The sequence below is a fragment of the Elephas maximus genome, chromosome 1, assembly GCF_024166365.1.
Source record: "Elephas maximus indicus isolate mEleMax1 chromosome 1, mEleMax1 primary haplotype, whole genome shotgun sequence".
Taxonomy (NCBI): Eukaryota; Metazoa; Chordata; class Mammalia; order Proboscidea; family Elephantidae; genus Elephas; species Elephas maximus.
In genome coordinates this window covers 103,945,629-103,967,042 of record NC_064819.1, presented here as the reverse complement: position 1 = coordinate 103,967,042, position 21,414 = coordinate 103,945,629, and the positions used below count along the sequence as shown (strand labels likewise).

General features: G+C 46.8%; 1 protein-coding gene across 7 annotated transcripts in view; it reads right to left on the bottom strand.

The window, feature by feature from the left end:
• Window positions 1-21,414, bottom strand: part of DAAM2 (dishevelled associated activator of morphogenesis 2) — a 152,005-nt gene that overhangs the window by 54,267 nt on the left and 76,324 nt on the right. For 6 of the 7 annotated variants that reach the window (XM_049891385.1, XM_049891392.1, XM_049891370.1 and 3 more), the window contains exon 2: window positions 1,026-1,246. In XM_049891385.1, coding sequence (XP_049747342.1) covers window positions 1,026-1,193 — 168 coding nt within the window. In that variant the 5' untranslated portion in view covers window positions 1,194-1,246. Of the gene's footprint in view, window positions 1-1,025; window positions 1,247-21,010; window positions 21,094-21,414 lie in introns of those variants that run through there. The other variant, XM_049891380.1, reaches the window with a different exon arrangement.

The window sequence follows — 21,414 nt, the reverse complement described above, 5'->3', positions numbered from 1 at the left end:
TTTTTCTGAACCTGACGTTATGAGGAAAGTTGGACAACTTTTTCATTTAACCTGCATGGTCTCAACTTATGGTTCTGCTATTTGAAGGGCTGGATTGCCTCAATCAGACATATCCATTACCAAATACAAGTACGAAACCACATTCCAAACCACACGGCACTGCTTCTCTACTGCCTGCCCTCCATGACGATGAACGCCCAAGAGCTAATCATAGATGAAGCTGTAGATGATCATATCCCAGTGTTCATGCCCACGTCCTGGGTACAGATTCTGCATTCCTGGCCTAGGACCTTCATTGGTGCTCAGTTTTGTCTCTAATATCAAACCTCCAGAGAGGAATTGTGCTTTTTCCCCTGTTCTGTCTCTTTCTGGTCAGAGTATAAAGTTTCGCACACAGGGCGCTCTCACAAGGTAGCAATGCACTGGTCTGGACGGGCATCACAGCATCAGGAAGAGTTGGTACTAGTATGAGCCACAGAGCTTCCATGTGACCCTGGCCAGACACAGGATATAATCATCCTGGACCCAAACCAGGCCCCACGCATGCTACAGGCATCTCTGCCTGTTGACAGGTGCCACAGTGTCTGCCTTTAGAATTCCACTCTGTCCCTCTGCCTGTCTCTGAGATAAGGTAATCCCGGGGAAATTCCAGACTGCAGAAGAGAGAAAGGTGTTAAGTGGTCTGATGTTCTTGGAGGTTCCTCACTGTCTTTTTCCACAAAAACCCTGGATCTGCCCCATTTTATCTTGGCTTAAATGCTGCACCATGAGGTCTAGCATCCATTGGAGATAGGAGATTGATTCATTCTTTCCCAGATACACTTGGAAAGAATGGCTCCCACTCCTCTGAGTGACTCTGTTTCCCCCACACAGCTGAGGTTTCATGGGGATCCCACTTCAGCCAGAAGCAGAGTTTTGAAAGGTGGAAGTCCCAGCACATGGGCTCCTCCCCTCTGTCCTGCTTTGCCTGCTCCATCCACCCTCCTCCCCGTTGTCAACACCCTCCTTCCAGCCCCCTCACTGACCACCAGCTCCGCAAATCGGACGTTAAGCTCCTCTGGGTTTGGAATGGGGCTGGAGAATTCCATGTACTGCAGAGGGTGGTTGTCCCGGAGGTTGATCTCGGGGAGGTCATTGCCCCCGAAGCAGCACAGGAAGCCCAGGCCATGGCGGCTCCTCTTGCGGGGGGCCATGGTCTCTGCAGGCTGGGGGTCAGCAGGCAGCTGCCCTAGGTCCTCATCGTGATCTGGGCAGAACAGAGAGCACAGAGTAGTCAGCCACAGTAATCTTCATAACCTCTTCATCCCACAGACTGGCAGGAGCTCTCAACACAATACCCAAGGCCCCCTTCCTTCTCCAAAAGGTTCTCTTGGTTCCCACCAGCTCCTTTGCCTGGAGGCATTTACATTTCTTCCCACATCACCCTCCCAGTGTTTCTTGCCACATTTTCAGATTCTCCCTCCATGCCCCCAGAAAAGAGAGGAGGGCTATAGTCACAGAATGTGACTTCCGGGCAGCCAGAGCTAGGGCTAATCTTACCCTCCCCATGATTGTACAGATGGGAATCCTAGTCCCTGTCCTTGTCCTCTGGTAGCTCAGTTTTCAGCAGGTTTCACTTACTCATTTGATCATTTCAGGATATGGGGATGACTGATTTAAGGGCAGCATCTAATAGGGAGGGGCGGGTTCAAGCACACTGGCAGAGGAGACCCAGGGGTAATTATATGGCATGGTTCCTGGAGCAGGCGACTCCACAGGAGTAGAGGATGGAAGGTTTCAGAGACTTGCACAGTTTTCTGCCCAGTCTACTGTACTCAGGCACACCAAGGTGAATGTGAAATATTATCAAGGCACTGGCTTCCCATCCTTAGAGGGATCACCTGTGAGAGTCATTAGAGTAAAAGCTGGGCAAGGAAATGGAAATGATCATTGGAATGGTGTTCAATTGTATCTCAAACGAAACCTGGTCAAATCTACTTGGTATTCCAACTGAGAACAGAAGACATCACTCTGGCCAGAGACAGGAACTGGTGGACATCCAACTCTTTTGGGGGGTGGTCATTGGAACAGAAATGGTTAAGTCTTTGGCTTGTCACTGAGAGAGCTTCGTTCAACGCTGACCAGTTTGAAAAGGACTGGCCCCACTCATTGACACCACATAGTCTTTAGGTAGCTTAAGCTAAGCTATCAGCACACAGTCTTCCCAAAAGGATTGACTATCCTTAGCCATTGGTTGTTAAACATGCTTTCAGGCGAACCAAGTGGGTTCAGCAGAGAGACCATAGTTCACACGTCAAAGCCAGATTCTACCCACCCTGTATTTACATATCTTATTTTTTTGAACACAAACATAGGATTCTGCCTTTATCACTGTTGAATATTATCTCATTGGTTTGGGGACAAGCTATTTTTCAGTTTTCTTAGCTGTTCCTCCTAGATTCAAGCCATTAGCAGAATGATCAGAATGCCTCCATGGTCTTCATCCATATCATTGAGAAAAATGTTGACCATGACAAGGACATAAACAGACCCTGGTGGCACAGTGACCTACTCTTGGAATGTCAGGGAACTATTTATCAACACTCACAGGGGACGGTTCTCCAACCAACTCTGAATCTATGTAACCACGCTCTTATCTAACCCGCTTTTCTATAAAGGCACCCTAAAAGAGTTTTCCTAAAGCCTTGAGGAATTCAAGATGTGCCAAACTTAAGGCATTCCCTTGAACCAAGCTCTAGAATCATATCGAAAAAGAAAACAAGATAAATTTGGCATAACTTGTTCCTTGTGAACTCAAGATAACTTCCAGAGAATGTTATTTGATTTCCTAAACCCTAACAATCTAGCTAATAATTTAGTTTAATCTGACCTGCCTCTTATGTAAATCATGATCCATTTTAATCATAGTTGCAGAACTTTAAACCAATTTCATTTTATCTGTCCTTATAAATTTTGTGACAGGCCTTTTAATAGACCTGGGACAACCTCAGGAAACCCTAGCAGTATAGTGGTTAAGTGCTATGGCTGCTAACCAAAAGGTCAGCAGTTTGAATCCACCAGGCACTCCTTGGAAACTCTATAGGGCAGTTCTACTCTGTCCTACAGGGTCATTATGAGTTGAAATCAACTTGATGGCAACGGGTTTGGTTTTTTTGGGGGGTTTTGGGATAACCTCATAGTACACATTACCCAAAGTTGCCTTACATTATAGATTATCTTTTCTGTGTTTACATATTGGCTCTCCACAGCTATAGTGAAGGCTTCTTGAGGGTAGGGGGCTGTGTCTTCTGTTTCTTTGACCTTCCTCCCCCATTTCTATAGCTAATAAAATGTGTTGCACTTAGTAGATGCTCAATAAATATTTCTTTATCAATTGGGAAACTATTTGTTCTCATGGAAAAGGAGGGAAAAGGGGTCCTTATTAATAAGTTATTGATTAAAATCTCTGACTACTAGTGGTTCACAAGTAATCAGGAATTATTGTGGAGTACAAGAGTAGGACAGCCAGAGGCTGGGTATAGGAGAAGCAGACTGCAGGCTAGCGCAGCGATCCTGGTATGCAGTAATAAAGAGAGGAAGGGAGGCTTTAGCATATTCCATGAGACTTGATGGCCAACAGCCAAGAGTAAGTGAGACAAAGCCCTGGTCACCAACTCTTAGTGTTAGTAATGTGCCAATTGTGCAGGCAGATGGGGTGGACTACCCTGGGATCCTCTGATCGTTGTCAAGCTTGGAAGAGTCGTGCCGAACACAGACTAGGTCCCCTTTGTTTCATCAGCCTCTGAAATGCAGCTGCAGCTGGTGAGGCTGGGTTGATAGCATGATGGGGTTCTAGGGAAGGATAGGTAGATGTCTGGGAGGACCTGTGAACCCCTCTTCCTGCCTTCACCTCCTCAAATTCTCTTCCTTTTCCAGCCTCCCTTCTTATCCTTCTTAGCTTTTGGTTCATCAGCTTGTAAACCAGGTTTTACCTGGACAATCAGGGGTGCAGGCAAGGCTGGCATACAGCTGGCACACACTACTACAGTCATATATACTCACTGTTTACAGCCATGATTTTCAATTAGTCCGTCCCTGTCATGGATTGAATTATGCCCCCCGAAAAAAGTGTGTATCAATTTGGCCAGGCCGTGATTCCCACTATTACGTGGCTGTCCTCCATTCTGTGATTGTAATTTTATGTTAAAGAGGATTAGGGTGGAATTGTAACACCCTTACCCAGGTCACATTCCTGACCCAGTGTAAAGGGAGTTTCCCTGGGGTGTGGCCTGCACCATCTTTTATCTCTCAAGAGATGGAAAGGGAAGCAAGCAGAGAAGGTGGACCTCAAATCACCAAGAAAGCAGTGCAGGAAGCAGGGCAGGTCCTTTGGACCCGGGGTCCCTGCGTGGAGAAGCTCCTGGTCAGGGGGAGATTGGTAAGAAGGCCTACACAGACAGGAGGCCTTCCCCTGGAGCCGATGCCCTGAATTTGGACTTTCAGCCCACTTTATTGTGAAGAAATGAACTTCCATTTGTGAAAGCCATTCACTTGTGGTATTTCTGTTAGAGCAGTACTAGATGACTAAAACAGTCCCCATCCGTGTTGCCGTTGTTGTTAGGTGCCATTGAGTCAATCATGACTCATAGCAACCCCATGTGACAGAGTAGAACTGTCCCATAGGATTTTCTAGGCCATAATCTTTATGAGAGCCGATTGCCAGGTCTGTCTCCCACAGAACCACTGGGTGGGTTTGAACCACCAACCTTTCAGTTAGCAGCTAAGCGCTTAACTGTGCCACCCAGGCTCCTACTATACTTGTTAAATATTTTTAATGTCTCGCCTGAGTCCAGGGAGCAAGGGGCAGTGGCCTTCAGGACTAAGAAAGAAATTGATACAGACCCTCCAAACAGGAAGTGCCATCCCCACAGAGCGGGGCTGGGTACCCAAGGAAGCACTGCATATTAGCCCTCTTAAGGGGCTGCTTGTTTGACAGCTCCTGAATGTGCTTATGTTCCTGAGAACACCTCTCCCACTCATGACTTCCCTGAAATCTGTTCCTGCCTCCCTTTCTTAGGGCCCCTTGGAACATACAAGACCCAAACCACAGGCTCCCAGCTAGTAGGAGCCTCAGAAATCACTTACTTTACTCTCAGGGTAACCAGTACCAGTTGTCTTTGAGCCGATTTAGACTCATAGAGACCCCGTGTATGTACCCACAGGGTAGAACTATGCTCCATGGAGTTTTCAAAGGCTGGTTTTTCAGAAGTAGATCGCCAGGTGCTGGCGTGTGGTGTTGCAAGGTGTTGCCGTGTGGACTTAAGCCACCAACTTTTCGGTTAGCAGCCTAACACGTTAACCATTTACACCACCACAGATTCCAGCCTTGTGGTAGAGATCAGAAAATCGAGTCCAAAGACAGGGAACGTCTTACCCTAGGTCACACATTCAGGGACGCACTGGGATTGAAACCCAGGACTACGGCATCGGCTGTGGTCTAGTCTACCCCATGAGAGCTTGTCTTCCCACTTCAATGAGCCCCTCTCCCCATCTTGTCCCCTTCCCCCAGTAACCTTCCTCTGCTAGAGAAGACCAATCTCTACAGCTTTGTTTAGAAATAGCTCCAGTCGTGGAGGAACCCCCGAATCTATCACTCTGAGAAAAGCTTCAAACCATGAACCGAAATTATCCCCGAAGCCATTTTTAAACTGAACAACTGTTTAGCTAAATTAGTAAAGAATGTTTGCCATGAGATTTGAGCTCTTTTAAAGAATTATCTATATGAGATCAAATTGTCAACAGTAGCTACAGCATAGATGAGAAGTTTAGTGGGTAGAGAGTTTACATCAACGGTGGTGAAACAATATGGGAAAAGCTAGCAAGAATGGTGACACGATGTTAAGAATATAACCAATGTTATTGAATTGTACACGTAGAATCGATGAATGAGTGTATGTTCTGCTGTGTATCTTCTCACCAATTTTTTTTTTTTTAAAGAAAGAAATAGCTCCAGTCTTGAAGGTGTCCTCTAGGTCAAGAGAGGCTTACAGAGATCCCAAAGGCTGCCTGCTTCTCCCCCATCGGTAAGAACTGTCTCCATCTCCCACGACCTCAATTTTTGGCCCGCCTCTGCTCTAATGCCTCCTTCACTCCAGCTTCCTGGTGGCAAGGAGGGAGGAGCAGAGACCCTGAAGTCAGGCGCACTGGGGATTCAGCTCCTGGCTTTGCCTTCTCAGCTGGGTGACCCTGATCATATTTCTTAACCTCTCAGAGCCTCAGGTTCCTAGTCTGTGACATTAGGATAATAATAGCATCTTCCTCATTGGATTTTGGTGAGAAGTAAATGAAGTAACATAAGAAAAATGCCTGGAGCACGGCTGGCACTCAATAAATGAAGGCCAACACTGGTGCTGAGGCCCTGGGTGGTGCAAACAGTACATGTGCTCGGCTGCTAACCGAAAGGCTGGAGGTTAGAGTCCACCGAGAGGTGCCTCAGAAGGAAGCCCTGGAGATCTACTTTCGAAAGATAAGCCATTGAAAACTGTATGCAGCCCAGCTCTACTCTGACACACATGCGGTCTCCATGAGTCAGAATCAACGTCAACGGGTTTTTGTTTTGTTTTTTTAACACTGATGCTGTGACTTCACTATCATTGTCACCAGCAAGGTCAGACTTGCCCTGCCCAGACCCCGTGACTCTCTGCCCTTCTCCAGGCACAGGTCTGCAGAAGGACTGGCATTGGGGGAACTTGGCCAGCCAGATTTAAGAAGTCACCCAGCTTTGCCTTCCAGATCTTTAAAGATCTTGCCCAGAGTTGCTGGGCTTCTCCTTGGGCTCTGAGCGCTCTCTAGTTGGCAAGGTAAACCCTCATCACTGACCTTGGACAGGGAGTGTGAAAAGTGGAGGTGCCCAGAGTGATCCATTTCTGTAAAAGCGCTTTAGAAAGAGGGGCAATGAAGTCTCCCACTTGGGAGAAGAATTGGGAGGCAAAACAGAAAAACGGGAAGCAAAGACAGAACAAAACCCAGTGGACTTGGACTTGAACTTGGACCAGAGGGATTTAATCTCCCTACCCAACTCACTTTCCCGTCCCTGGGTAACTTTCCCAACACTAACAGCTCCATACCCTCCACGTCTGGTCTCCTTGCTCCTCCTATTCAGCTCTCTCCTCGTCTTCCTGTGGGGACAAGGCCTTCTCAGGATTTTCTGTCCCTAAACAGCCCTAAGACATCAAACCATCAGGATACAACCATTTGGTCAACATGTCCTGTGAGAGCTGCAAGGTGCACTCGAAGGGGGTCTCCTTCATCCCTCTGGTTCCTGCCAGATTTTACTCCTTATTGTCAAAGACCTTCCACATTGTAGAAAAAACATGCAGCCTTAAGGCAGGAGACCAGGGCTAGTCTCAGCTTTTTCACTAGTCAGCTGAGGGTTAGAGGACCAAGGTGTTAGCCCCTCTGGGCCTCAGTTTACCCTCTGAAATGGCAGGATTCAACTAAAGACCTCAAGGACCCCATCAACCCTGAACTTCCACACTGTTTGGCTTGATCCCATTTTCAAAGGGTTCCCAAGGGGCTTTCCTCAGTGGGTACTGAGGACTCCTCCAAGGTTCTACCCCCAAGCCAAAAATATTTGTTATTTTTTATTTCACTCCTCCCATTTGGTCTGTAACAATGAAAATCCTAACTCTTACCTCCCACACTCTGGCCCCTAACGTCTCCACACACCAGTTTTTGCATTGATTAGGACTCCAAAAGCCCTATATCATCAGTGCCTATTCCTGAGCCTTGGGGAAAAGCTACGGTGGAGTTGGCCCCCGACTCATGGCGACCCCACACACAACAGAATGGTTGCTGATCAGAACATTATGACCCCGTAGGGTTTTCACTGGCTAATTTTCAGATGCAGATCACCAGGCCTTTCTTCCTAGTCTATCTTAGCCTGGAAGCTGCTCTGAAACCTGTTCAGCATCACAGCAACACACAAGCCTCCACTGACAGACTGGTGATGGCTGCGCATGAAATGCATTGGCCAGGAATCAAACCCAGGTCTCCTGCATGGAAGGCAAGAATTCTACCACTGAACCATCAATGCCCCCACCCTCTCCCACTAAACCATCAGAAAAGCAGACTAATATTACTACTTGAGTCTCTGCTATGTGCCAGACACTGGGCATTATCTACATTTTATTCCCACAACTCTCCAAGACAGTGGATTCATTTTAGAAAAGTATAAATAAATAAATGAAACAAACTGTGATCCAGAGAGGCTAAGTTACTTGACTAAGGTCACACAGCTAACTAGTGACATAGCAGGGATTCAAACTCAGGACTGCCTGATGCTGAAGCTGCAAACCACTAAACCATAGGATACATTTTCAAGGATTGCCCTAAGCTGAAACTTGCTCAGAGGTTTCTCAAGTGCTCTGCAGATTGAGATTCCATAACTCGTGATCCAGCATTTCCTGTGAGCTGGGCCAGGTGTTTATACAGCTCTGAGATCTCGCTGAAGCCTCACAGTGACCTTGTGAGGTGGTTATTATATCCTCCCTTCCTTACAGACGATGACATGGAGCCCTCAGGAGCTGTCACATGACTTGATCAATGAGACCCAGCTGCTAAGAGACAGAGCTGGGACTCACAATTAAGTATTTAGACTCCAAGTCCAGTGCCCTTGTCACAGAACCAACTCATAAGCCCTTCTTTAGTTCTAGTGGCCAATGTTGTGGCTTTGGAGTATTCACGTTGCTTCTCCTATCCCTCTCCCCACGTGCATAATCTAGGGTAAGAGGGCAGGGACATGCCATTGTCCATCTCTCCTTGGCCACTTCCAAAGTGCCTACTAGGAGTCAGGCACCATGTGGGTAATTTTCTGCTTTCTCTCATTTAATCTCCCTAATACCTCTGGGAGTAGGTTTCACTATCCCCTTACAGTAAGACTCACAAAGGTCAGGCAACTTGCTCAAGGACCGTTTCCTATAAGTGAAAGAGCTGGGTTTTGAGGACAGTGGTGTCTAGCTCTAATACATATGCTTTTAATCAGGCTTCTAGATGGTGTGCTGGACACTGAGCTGGACAAGGAGGACAAAGAAGTAAACAAGACATGGTCACTTTCCTCGAAGTCATCCTCTAGTGGAGAAGAAAGGTGAGTTGAGTCAGTGACAGCACAGAGGGTTAGAGAGAGGAGGGTTCTTGTCCAGCCTGTGGGGTGAAAGACATGTCAGGGAAGGCTTTCAGGAGGAGGTGGCAATGACACAGTTTTGAAAGAGACGAAAGAATAAAGGAAGTGTGCAAGCTGTGGGAAAAGGCATTTCAAGCATGGGAACTAGCACAAGCAAAGGCATAGCATGGTGTGTGGGGGGACCTGGTCAGTGGCCCTGTCCTTTTGTGGCTAGGTGAAGGGAACAGATAGCATACACAAGTCCCCTGGTCTGATGCCAGAGCTGCAGGCATCCTGGGGAGCATGCTCCTTTGCCCTCTTGTCCCCACCAGATCCCCTGGGGCCAGGGTCTGGGAATGGGGCCCAGAGCTCCCCAGAGCTGCTGCATGAAACACAAGGAATGTAAACAATTTTCTGCTCCAAGGGCCAGAGATTCCTCCCCATACACTGACCCTGCGTGTGCCTCTTGGGGTACCTAGGAAATGGCCACAGGCCTGGCTACCAGGGAGGAGTGTGTGCGTCCCCATCCCAGACTGCACTGCCCACTCCTCTCCTGATGCCCACCTACACCACCCTGCTCTCACCTTGAGCCTCTGAAGACCCCCCCGCACCCATGCCTGCTGCATAACAGACTGGGAGTCCCTCACAACCCTATCTACACACGCTTCCTCCCAGAAGTTGTCTGAAATACTGACACACAATTCTACCCTACAAGTACACCCTTGCAAACTTGGGTGGGTTCTGTTCAATTACCATCATCTCTTATTATGTGACTTCAGACAAGTTACTTAACCTCTCTGTGCCTGTTTCCTCATCTGTAAAATGGAAAAATAATAGTAGTACATAATTCATAGGGTTGTCGTGATGGTGCGCTGGTGGCTCAGTGGTTAAGAGCTCCACAGCTAACCAAAAGTTTGGCAGTTCGAATCCACCAGTTGCTCCTTAGAAACCCTGTGGGGCAGTTCTCCTCCATCCTATAGGGTCACTATGAGTCAGAATTGACTCAACAGCAACAGGTTTGGTTTTTGGTTTGGTCATGAGGATGAAATTAGCTAATATTTGTAAAGTACTTAGAACTGTGCATGGGAATGGTAAATGCTATATCTATCTGTCTGTCTGTCTGTCTATCTGTCTGTCTGTCTACCTGCCTATCCATCCGTCCGTCCATCCATCCGTCCAACCACTCACCCACCCACCCATCCATCCATCCATATGTCTATCATCTATCTAAAAGCTACTGTTATCACGAAGATACCTAAATGTTGACAGTATGTATTGCAGAAAATGTTCTCTATATATGAGTGAATTTTATATATTATTACAGCAGTCACTAAACTATAACATGTGGGCCAACAGGAGCCTGTTTCGTAAATGTGGTTTTATTGGAACGCAGCCACGCCCATTCGTTTAAGTATTGTCTATGGCTGCTCTCAAGCAACAGAAACCGTAGGGCTCACAAAAGCGAAAATATTTTCTCTCTGGCCATATACAGAAATTTTGTCACTCCTGTGTATTAGGTTGAATCATATATAATCAGCAATATCCAATTACATTTAACGTACAAAAACATCCATTTCACATGCTTCAATTTACTATAGTTTCTTTTTTTTTATTGGCTTGTCAGGGGGGCAGTGGTGGCCCAGCGGCAGAGTTCTCGCCTTCCACGTGGGAGACGGATTCAGTTCCCGGCTACTGCCCCTCACGCTCAGCCACCACCCATCCGTCAGGGCAGGCTTATGCGTTGCTATGACGCTGCCCAGGTTTCGGCAGAGCTTCCAGACTGAGATGGACTAGGAAGAAGGGCCTGTGATCCACTGCTGAAAATCAGCCAGTGAAAACCATATGGACCACAATGGCCTGATCCACACATGACCATGACCTGGGGATGGTGCAGGACTGGGCAGTGTTTCTTTCTGTTTGTGCACGGGGCCACCATGAGTCGGGAGCTGACTCAGTGGTAGCTCACAATGACAAGTGGTTCATTGCACGTCCCGTCTTACTCATTAAATCCGGAGTGCTATGCTGGTTAAGTGCTACGGCTGCTAATCAAAAGGTCGGCAGTTCGAATTCACCCAGCGCTCCTTGGAAACTCTATGGGGCAGTTCTACTCTGTCCTCCAGGGTCGCTATGAATCAGAATCGTCTCGACCACATGGGTTTACAAGTGCTCTAAATACAGTGATTCCAATACTAATAAAGTTGTAATTATCATTTATTGAGCACACAGTATGTGCAAGGTTTATCTTGAACCCTCACCACATCTCTGCAAGGTAAATACGATCATCCTCTCATCTCTTTATAGATGAGGGAAAGTTGAGGCTCAGACAGATGCTCAGTGTGATCCTGGGACTCAAACTAGTTCTCCAAACCCCACATCTGAAGTGCTGTCCCCACTCAGAGCTTTCTAAGAAGTTGCTAGGACTGTGATCCACCTCTGATTAGGACAAGGAATTGAGAGCTTGGAGATGCCCCACCCCATCTGTCCACTTTGTGAGCCCAGCTCCCTGGGAGCCAGGCTCTGCCCTAGACAGTGCTGAGGTCCCGTCCTAACTACACCCAGTCCTGTGATTTCCCAGCCAGGACGGTGGGACTGTGCTCTGTTCTCTTGGAGGCCCCAGGCCCTGTTCTCAACAATAAGTCTTGTAGTGTGAGCCTCAGGCTGCACTGGAGAGGGGGTAGGGAGTGCTTTCAAAAATAAGCAAGTTCTTTTTCCTGGACTAGGGAAGCTATTTTTAGCAGTTGCCTAAATTATGGTTTCCCCTCTGCTCTGGGAAAGGCAAGGAAAGCAAAAGCAAACTCCCTCAGCCCCAGAGTCCCCTCTGGGCTGTCTGGTGAGTAGAAGAGCCAGAAAGGACTCGCTGAGACCCAGGGAGAAGGGGAGAGGAAAGGGTGTCCTGGTGGGAAAAGTGAAACTGAAAATTCCCCAAAGTGACACTTCTCTGACTGCAAGGGGATGGCTGGGAATGAGGGTGGGAGTTGTGGATTTTCCCACTGGCTTTGTCATTTTGAGAAATGATTAGGAGAATATAGGTTTTTTTTTGTCTCACTAAAGCAGGAAACAAGCAGAAGGTCCCTCTCCAAGGCCATGGTCATGTATTCACTGACTCATTCATTCATTCATCTACTCCCTGAGTGACTACCATGTACAGAGCAATTTGCCAGGTGTTTTACATGAACCAGACACCAAGCCCTTACCCTCATGGGTTGACAGTCTTGTTGGGGAGGAAGGCATACAAGAGATGGGAGGTGGTACAGCTCCAGGCCCTGGGACTGTGCTGTTGTTAGGTACCATCGAGTTGATTTTGGACACATAGTCACCCCCTGTGACAGAGTAGAACCAGGCCACAGGGTTTCCTAGGCTGTAATCTTTACATGAGCACATGGCCAGATCTATCTTCCGAGGAGCCACTGGGTGAGTTCCAACTGCAACCTTTAGGTTAGCAGCCGAGTGCTTAACCATTGTACCACCAGTCCTTCCGGGGAGGGAAAACGACTCATATAGAGGTAATCTAGAACAGCCACCAGAGGATGTGGCATCGAAGCTTGGCCTCAGAGAATGTTGCCACATGACAGTGGGGCTCCAAGAAAGCAGTCTCAACAAAGGGTGTGCCAGAGTGAGGATCTGCATACAGAAAAGCCCAGAGCTGAGTAAGAGGCTAGAGAAGTAGCTCTATCAGGCTGCAACCTAGCGTTCTAAGAGGTGCAGTAAGAACCAGATTGGGGTCAGATGAAGGAAGGCCTTAAATGCCAGGCTACGGAAGAAGAAGTCATTCAAGTCTGGTTGGTCGTCAGTTGATTGGTTGGTTTATTGGCTGATCTGTTGGTTGGCTTGTAACAGAGGAGAGAGTTTGTGAGACCTGATCAGAGCTGGGACTTGGACCGGCAATGCTGGCAGCACTGTATGAGGGGGATTACAGGAGGGAAAGACAGATGACAGAGAGTGTTAGGAGGCAACTCTGGGTAAGAGTTGTCGAGGCCCGGAACTGCTAAGAATGGTGAGGAGGGGACAGATGCCGGAGATGTCACAGCAGGGTGTGCATGCCAGTGTGCTTGTGTGAGTGCATGAGGGGCTTTGGTAGGACATGCACAGGGTGCATAAAACAAGGACTTGGGCTGAGAAGGAGGGGGAATGGGGGCGGGGGAGTCATTGAGCAACAGCTGTGGAGTCAGAGAAGAAGGAATTTCAACACCCAAGCCTCTGCTACCCATTAGAGTCAGAGGTCTGGAGCTCCTGGCCAAAGGGAAACCACCCTACACATCACAACCCATTGCAGCCTCACCCTCTTCTGTTTCCGGGAATCCAAGCCCCTCTTCTAGTTTACACAGATTGAGCTGTCTTTATGGAAAGGGCACAGGAAAAAACAGCCCACAGTTTCCTCTTGCCCTCTTCTTCCAGGCCTCCCACCAAAGAAGCCTACCATTCTGAGAATTCACCACCATTCCAAGCAATCCTGGAGCCCTCATGTGGTGCAAACAGTGTGCTCTGCTGATAACTGAAAGGTTGGTGGTTCGAGTCCACTCAGAGGTGCCTCAGAAAAAAGGCCTGGCAACCTACTTCTGAAAAATCAGCCACTGAAAATCTGTGGAACACGGTTCTACTCTGACACACATGCGGTCACCATGAGTTGGAGAGGACTCAAGGGCAACGGGTTACTAAGTTGACCCTGGGGCTGGGAGAAGCTCCTGACTCATCCTTCCTCCTGGTCTTCTTCCCCTGGAGTCCCAGGACAGAAGACATTCTACCACTCACGAAGGCGGCACCTTGGAGGGCTGTCACAAACCCACCCTGAGACACTAGCTGGGCTTGTGTACATGGTCCCACTCAGGAACACTGGGCAAGTCTTCTCCAGCACAGGGTACCCTCCTTATGATCCAGCTAGTCCCTCTCAGCATCCTGCATTCACACTAGAAAGGGTCCCCTGTATGCCTCTGGGATGGCTGGACATAATCCTGGACCAAAGGAACATTCCAGCAGCAGAGTGGGGTAGGACTGGGGCTGTGGGACCAGTGGGGGACGGGAGCTGCACTGATTCCTGGGAAGCAAATATGATTGCAAATGCAGACCCAGGGTGACCCCTCACCTGCCCCTCAGTCTTGTTCAGAGTTTCATCTGTTCATTCATTCAATCTAACAAATGTTTCTTGGGCACCTAACAACAACAACAACAACAACAAAAACCCAAGCTAGTTCCTGTCAAGTCAATTCCAACTTACGACAACCCTATGTGTGTCAAAGTAGAGCTGTGCTCCATAGGGTTTCCAATAGCGGATTTTTCAGAAATAGATTGCCAGGTCTTTCTTCTGAGGCACATCTGGGTAGATTCAAACTGGAAAACTTGTTAGTAGTCATGGGCTTAATCGTTTGCACCCACAGGGACTCCTAAGTACGATGCTAAGAGCTGGAAAAATACAATTATGAACAAGACAGACCTAGTTCTTGTATTGTGGGGAGTTCGGTACGGAGGAAAAAGAAGATAATTCAGCGAATATACATAATTCAGTGTGGAGAAGGTTATGAAAGGGCAAGCACAAATGTTTGAGCCTAAGGAATGTTTACAGAACCTCATCCCAGTGGGGGTTCCTTCCAGCCTCAGCCCTCTGCTCACACAAATAGGGTTGTTTACAGAGGTATCACGTAGTGGGCCCGGAGGCGGGGGAAGAGTCAGCGATGCTATCTAAGATTCAGGACCAGAAGTCCATTCCAGGGTGACTGATACCATCAGAAAACTAAAAACAACCTAAATATTCAACCATAGGGGATTGGTTAAATAAATAGTTTCCTGGAATTTTCCAAATTTCCTACTGTGGGCATTTATTATTTTTATAATCAGAAAAAAATAATGTTATTTTTAAAAGAAGAAGAAAAGCCCTAGACTAAGAATGGGGAGATTTAGGATTGAGTTTCATCTCTGCTCTAATGGGCTATCTGAATGACCATGGGCAAGAAGACATCATTTCTTCATTCCTTATCTTTTCTTTTTTGGTCCATTGAGGCTTTTTTTTTTTTTTGGTATGCATTACATCCTTAGAAAAAGCATCCCAGGATTTTTGTTCCTGTGTGTTTTTGCCTTGGTTTTCATCTTGCTTCCTCATAGTCCGTGATGGCAGCTGAGGTTGTCAGTACCATGCAACCAGGCTGACAGACAGGAGCAGCTTATTCTACTCCTCTTCTAGATCTTTGAACTGCACATCAGTCCTGGGGCTGATCACTTCAACTTGTGTAACATGCCTGTGAGGGTCACAGTTTTCCCAGCTCTGTTATCAACAATGGAGTCCCCGAGTGGTGCAAATGATTAGGGCACTCAACTGCTAGCAGAAAGGCTGGAGGTTCAAGTCCACCCACAAGCACCTCAGAAGAAAGGCCTGACAAGCTACTTCTGAAAAATTTGCACTGAAAACCATATGGAACAGGGTTTTATTATGATGGAAAAAAAAAATTTTTTTTTTTTTTTTTATATGGGATCGCCATGAGTTGGAGTCACCTCAACGACAACTAGTCAAGTTGTTATGGCCAACGGTGATTTCAAATTCCCAATGTAAGCATGCTCCATCATCACGTAGAAACCGGATGACGACTTGGAAGCACAGCCTACTAAGAACCCGGCATTGGCCTCTCTTCTCAGCATTGCTGGTGCTCTCAAAAGCATTGACTAGGATGTACATGTACACCATTATGGTGGCACAGGAAGAAGTCAGAAAGCGGTCTTATCCTTAAATCGGCAGGCTAAGCCCTGCACTGTCTAGGGTTTCCTCTACCACTGTAAGATTCTACTTGACGTGAGCTCTAAAGTTGCTTCTACCCTGACACTGTAGGCTTTGTGCCACAGATACGTTAGGTGTGAAATAATGCTGGTTGAATCGAATCATTAGTTTGTTCATTCACTCATTCATTCATTTATTCAGCTACCTTTTTTATAGCACTTACTCTCTGCTGAGCACTGTTCTTGGTGCTGGGAATACAGAGGTAAACAAAGCAGATACAGCCCTGCCCTCACAGAGCTCTAATCTCCCAAGCTGAAGTCTTCTTCAAATGCTCTTTCGATTACATCCCTAATGGCCCATCCCACTAATGAACTTGCTGCCTTTTCCCCAAAATGCCTCAGTTGCATTTGTTTCATTCTGAAACACCCAGCTCCAGGCCTGGTCCTGCCCACGTGATTTCACGATGGAACTGTTGCTGACTGCTCCCCTTTCCCCTTTCCCAGCCATCCTGCAAATGTTGTTGTTGGGTGCCATAGAGTCAATTCCAACTCCTAGTGACCCTATAGGACATAGTAGAACTGACCCATGGGGTTTCCTAGGCTGTAATCTTTATGGAAGCAGATCACCAGGTCTTTTCTCCCATGGAGCCATTGGGTGGATTCAAACCATCGATCTTTCAGTGAGCAGCCAAGCACTTAACCATTGTACCACCAGGGCTCACTATCCTGCAAATAGCGCCTTGAATAATATTTCTAGGAGCATCCAGATTCTGCAGTCGTCAGTTCAACATCCCTCAACGGTTCCCAGTACAAACTGAAAGCCACCTTCTCTAATTTTTAGGCTCAGTCATTTGGTAGGACTCAAAAGTTCCATACCAAAAAAAAAAAAAGAAGGAAAATGAATGCATTAAAAAAAAAAAAAGGTAAAATTTCTTACTATGTTACTTTGAAGAGTATCTAGCAATAGCACTTCTCATTTACATAAAGCAGATTCAAATAATCTTGTGGTTTGATTTTTGGATCTAGAATCAAGGAACGTTACCTTAAATCGAAAGACAAAGTGAAGTTAGTCAAAATTCCTCTATTATAAAAAAGTATATTAATTATAATGAAATAATTGTTAATAAACCAACTACTAACCTCAGCACATTTCTAATGCTGTAAATTTTTTTTCAACAACTTAATACAGTTAATGCTAGTCATCGAAAAAAAAAAAAGTCCATACCAACCAAGCCTCAAGAGTGCTGGCAAAGAGATGGGGAGGAACTAGATCTCTTACATGCTGCTGGTGGGACTGTAGAGTGGTACAACCACTATAGAAACCAGTTTTCGCAGTTTCTTAGACCTACCATTCGATGCAGTCCCAGGTATCTACCCAAGAGAAATCAAAGCATGTGCCCCCAGAAAGCTGTGTACATGAAGGTTCAGAGCAGCAATTTGTAATAGTTCCAAATTGGAAACAACCCAAGCGTCCATCAACAGGTGACTGGATAAACAAATCGTACTGTAGCCATACAGTAGAACATGCAATAACACAGATGAATATCAAAGTTATGCTGAGTGAAAGAAGTCAGATGAAAAAGTGTACATTTTTATGATTGCATTTATAAAAAGTTCTAGAAAATGCAAACTAATCTATGGTGACTAAAAACAGATCAGTGGTTGCCTGGGGAGGGACTAGAGGATAGACATGGAGGGGGTGGATTACATAGGGTCTCAGGGGATGATGGAAATGTTCACTATTTGTGACAATGGTTTGAAGGGTATGTACATATGTCAAAACTTACCAAATAAATTGTGTGCAGTTTACCATATGTCAATTATAATGTGATAAAAACTGCTAAAAAACAAACTAATTAGGTCTATTATTGCCTCACAATATCAAAGCACCAGGTCCTCAGGTCACTGTAGCAGCTCCCGTCTAGAAAATTACTAATACTATAAGCTACTCTACAAATTCTGGGAAAGATCCCATATGCCAGGTGTGGCGAGACAGGAAGGGAAGAATCCTCGCCCAGGCCCAAGCTCAGCCTCCCTCCTTTTTCCCTGGAGGCAGTGTAAGATAGGGCAAAGACGATGTGCATCGTACTAGCCCGTGGCTGGGTTACTTCTCTCTGTGAGCCTCGGCTCCCCTGCCCCTCCGTACCTCCGCAATGGGATGACAAGGCCCGCTTCCCAGGGCTTCTGTAAGCACGAAATGAAGTGCGTGTATAAAGCAGTCAGGACACTACTGGGCACATCACTGTCCTCACACTGTGTTCTTTTCCCCTCTCCTGGCCCCACACTCCACACAGTGTGACTAGGGCCCGGGGCTCAGTTTACAGAAACACAGAGAGAAGCTGAGGGGCTTCCAGAAGCTGAGTGAGGAAGAGGTTAGAAGCACAAACAGGCACAGTGGTGTCAGCTGAGGTCTCTGGGTCTGGGGTTGAATCAACAGCAGCCAGGGTACTCACAGGGCCCTCTCAGCCTGGTTTTCAGTCCAGGACTTGGATAGAGGCAGACAAGATGGCGGGGGGGGATTGAGAACATAGCCACGAAATGGGGTTTTCAGGACACCAGAGGGACACAGAATCCTGACAATGTATCAGGAAGGAGGTGGGCTGAGTGGGGCAGGGTACAGGAGATACAAACAAGAATAGGAGTAGTTCTAAAGATGGAAAAAGAAAGGAAAGAACAAAGGAAGGGAGAAAATTGATGCACACTGGCATATGAGAGGTTTGAATCCTTGCACGCAGCGGTGGATGTGTGGATGGGTGGAATGGGTAGGCGGCGTGTGCATATGTGTGTATGTGGTGTGGTGGAGTGTGTGTATGTGTGTACGTGGGGCATGTGGGTGGTGTTTATGTGTGTGTATGCGGTATGGTGTATATGTGTGAGTGGTGTGTGTGTATCTGATATGTGTGCAGTACGTGTGTATGTGCAGAGAAAAGATTGAACTCGTCAAGGATTTCATTTTACTTGGATTCACAATCAACACCCACGGAAGCAGCAGTCAAGAGATCAAAAGATGCGTTGCATTGGGCAAATCTGCTGCAAAAGACCTCTTTAAAGTGTTAAACTAACAGCAACAAGCAAAGATGTCACCTTGAAGACTAAGGTGTGACCCAAGCCACGGTGTTTTCAATTGCCTCATATGCATGTGAAAGCTGGGTAATGAATAAGGAAGACCAAAGAAGAATTGACACCTTTGAGTTACAGCGTTGGCAAAGAATACTGAATACCGTGGACTGCCAAGAGAGCAAACAAATTTGTCTTGGAAGAAGTACAGCCAGGGTGCTCCTTAGAAGCACGGATAGTGAGACTATGTCTCACCTGCTTTGGACATGTTATCAGGAGGCACCAGGCCCTGGAGAAGAACATCATGCTTTGTAAAATAGAGGGTCAGCAAAAGAGAGGAAGGCCCTCAACGAGATGGACTGACACAGTGGCTGCAACAATGGGCTCAAGCGTAACAAGGATTGTGCACATGGCACAGGACCAAGCAGTGTTTTGTTCTGCTGAACGTGGGGTCACTATGAGTCAGAACAAACTCGATGGCACCTAACACGCACACATGTGTGCATATGATGTGTACGTGGTATGTGTACATGGGGTGTGTGTGTATGTGTGTGGTATGTGTTTATGTACGTATGTGATATGTGTGTGTATGTATGTGTGTATTCATACCTAGGCAATAAATACACGTGATTCAACTGACTTTCAAATCTGAACAGCAAGAAGACTTAGCTCCCCAAAGGATGTAAGTGGTGGAAACAGTAATGTCATGGAAAACCAGCCCATGCCAACTTCTCATCAGCCCACCCTGGGTTTATAAAGGAGCTGCCCAAGCATACTATTTAGGAAATGTTACTGTTGGGAAAGCAGTGTGTTTTACTGTTTTCCATGAACTACACTATGGACCGGGAGCAGAGATCCATTCAATGGATGTCGCCCCTGCTGGGGGCCAGAGACAGAGTGTTCACACACGTTGTCTCACTTAATCCCACAACTCAGCAAAGTTGGGAGTTTTGAATGATGAGGACACTGAGGTACAAAACCAGGAAATGATGGCAAAACTAGGGCTCTTTCCCATAACACGCCATCCCACTCCAATCCAGTTTCAATTCAGCCGTGGGTATGTGCATGTGCTCATGTGTGTGCATGTGTACATATATGTGCCTGTGTGTGTGTCGAGCTGATATAACCCAGTTTCCCTGATGTGTATATTATGATGGGGTGTACACTCCCTGTCTCTGCTATTTGAAGTTACACTGTTGTATTTCAGCAGCTTCCCCATCAAGCCTGAGAAAAAACATGTTGCTAACAATAATGTATCCTGGAGGTATATTCAAAAGCCCTGGTGGCATAGTGGTTAAGAGCTACAGCTGTTAACCAAAAGGTCAGCAGTACGAATCCACCAGGCTCAACTTGGAAACATTATAGGGCAGTTCTGCTCTGTCCTCTAGGGTTACTATGAGTCAGAATCGACTTGATGGCAGTGTTTTTTTTTTCAGGTATACCATGCTCTACATTAAAAAAAATTAGATATTTGATATATTTCTGGAAAGAAGAATACTACCATTTACTAAGCACTAGGCTCAGCTCAAACTTTTACATTCACTATTTCATTTAATTATCCCAGCACCCTGCAAAGATGGTGTCATTATCTCCATTTTTACAGATGGAGAAATTTAGGCTTAGAGGTTAGTAACTTGCCTTCATAAAACACTTGTAAATGTTTTGTAAAGTTCATAAAACATTTGAACCCCCATCTGATTGATTCCAAGGCTCAGACATAACCCTTCCCCTCGCATGCAAATGGCAATACTGGAGTCCCTGGGTGGCACAAACTGTTTGCTCTCGACTAGTAACCCAAGGGTTGACAGCTCGAATCCACCCAGCAGCATCACAGGGGAAAGCCCTGGCCGTATCCTTCTGTAAGATTACAGCCACTGAAAACCCTCTGGAGTGCAGTTCTACTCTGAAACACATCGGGGCACCATGAGTTGGAGTCAACTCGACAGCTACTGATAACTGGTAAATGGCAATATTACCTTCTACAATCGGTTCCCTCATCCAGGGCAGCCCGTGCCCCATCCCTTCATCCGTCTCCCCACTTCCCATCCTAGCTCTCAGGGAAGAATTCAGCACTTGTCCCCAGCTGCAGCCAGCAACCCAGCCCCATCATCTCACCGGCACAAAGAGATTCGCTCAGTCTCATCTTCAGGGCCAGCTTTTGAGGTGTGTGACCTGTACAGTCCCATGCTTAAAAGGACTCACACTGGCTTAATGCTCTGCCATGGCCATCCTAAAATTCTTGATGCTCTTGGACAAGGAACCCTATGAGGTCCTTTTGCACTGGACCCTGCAAATCCTGTAGCCAGTCCAGGCGGTCTTCAACAGCAACCAGCACAGACAGGCTTTTCCAGGAAGGGCAGCCCTGCCAGCCACTCCCTCTGTGCTTCCAAAAATGCTACCCGGTCTTGGAATGGTCAGATTGGACAGAGACAAATTACTTTAATCTGGGGGCGCTTCCTGCTCCATGCCTTTGATTCACAACTTAGTAACTGCCAGGCTACTCCCCAGCCTGATTGCTC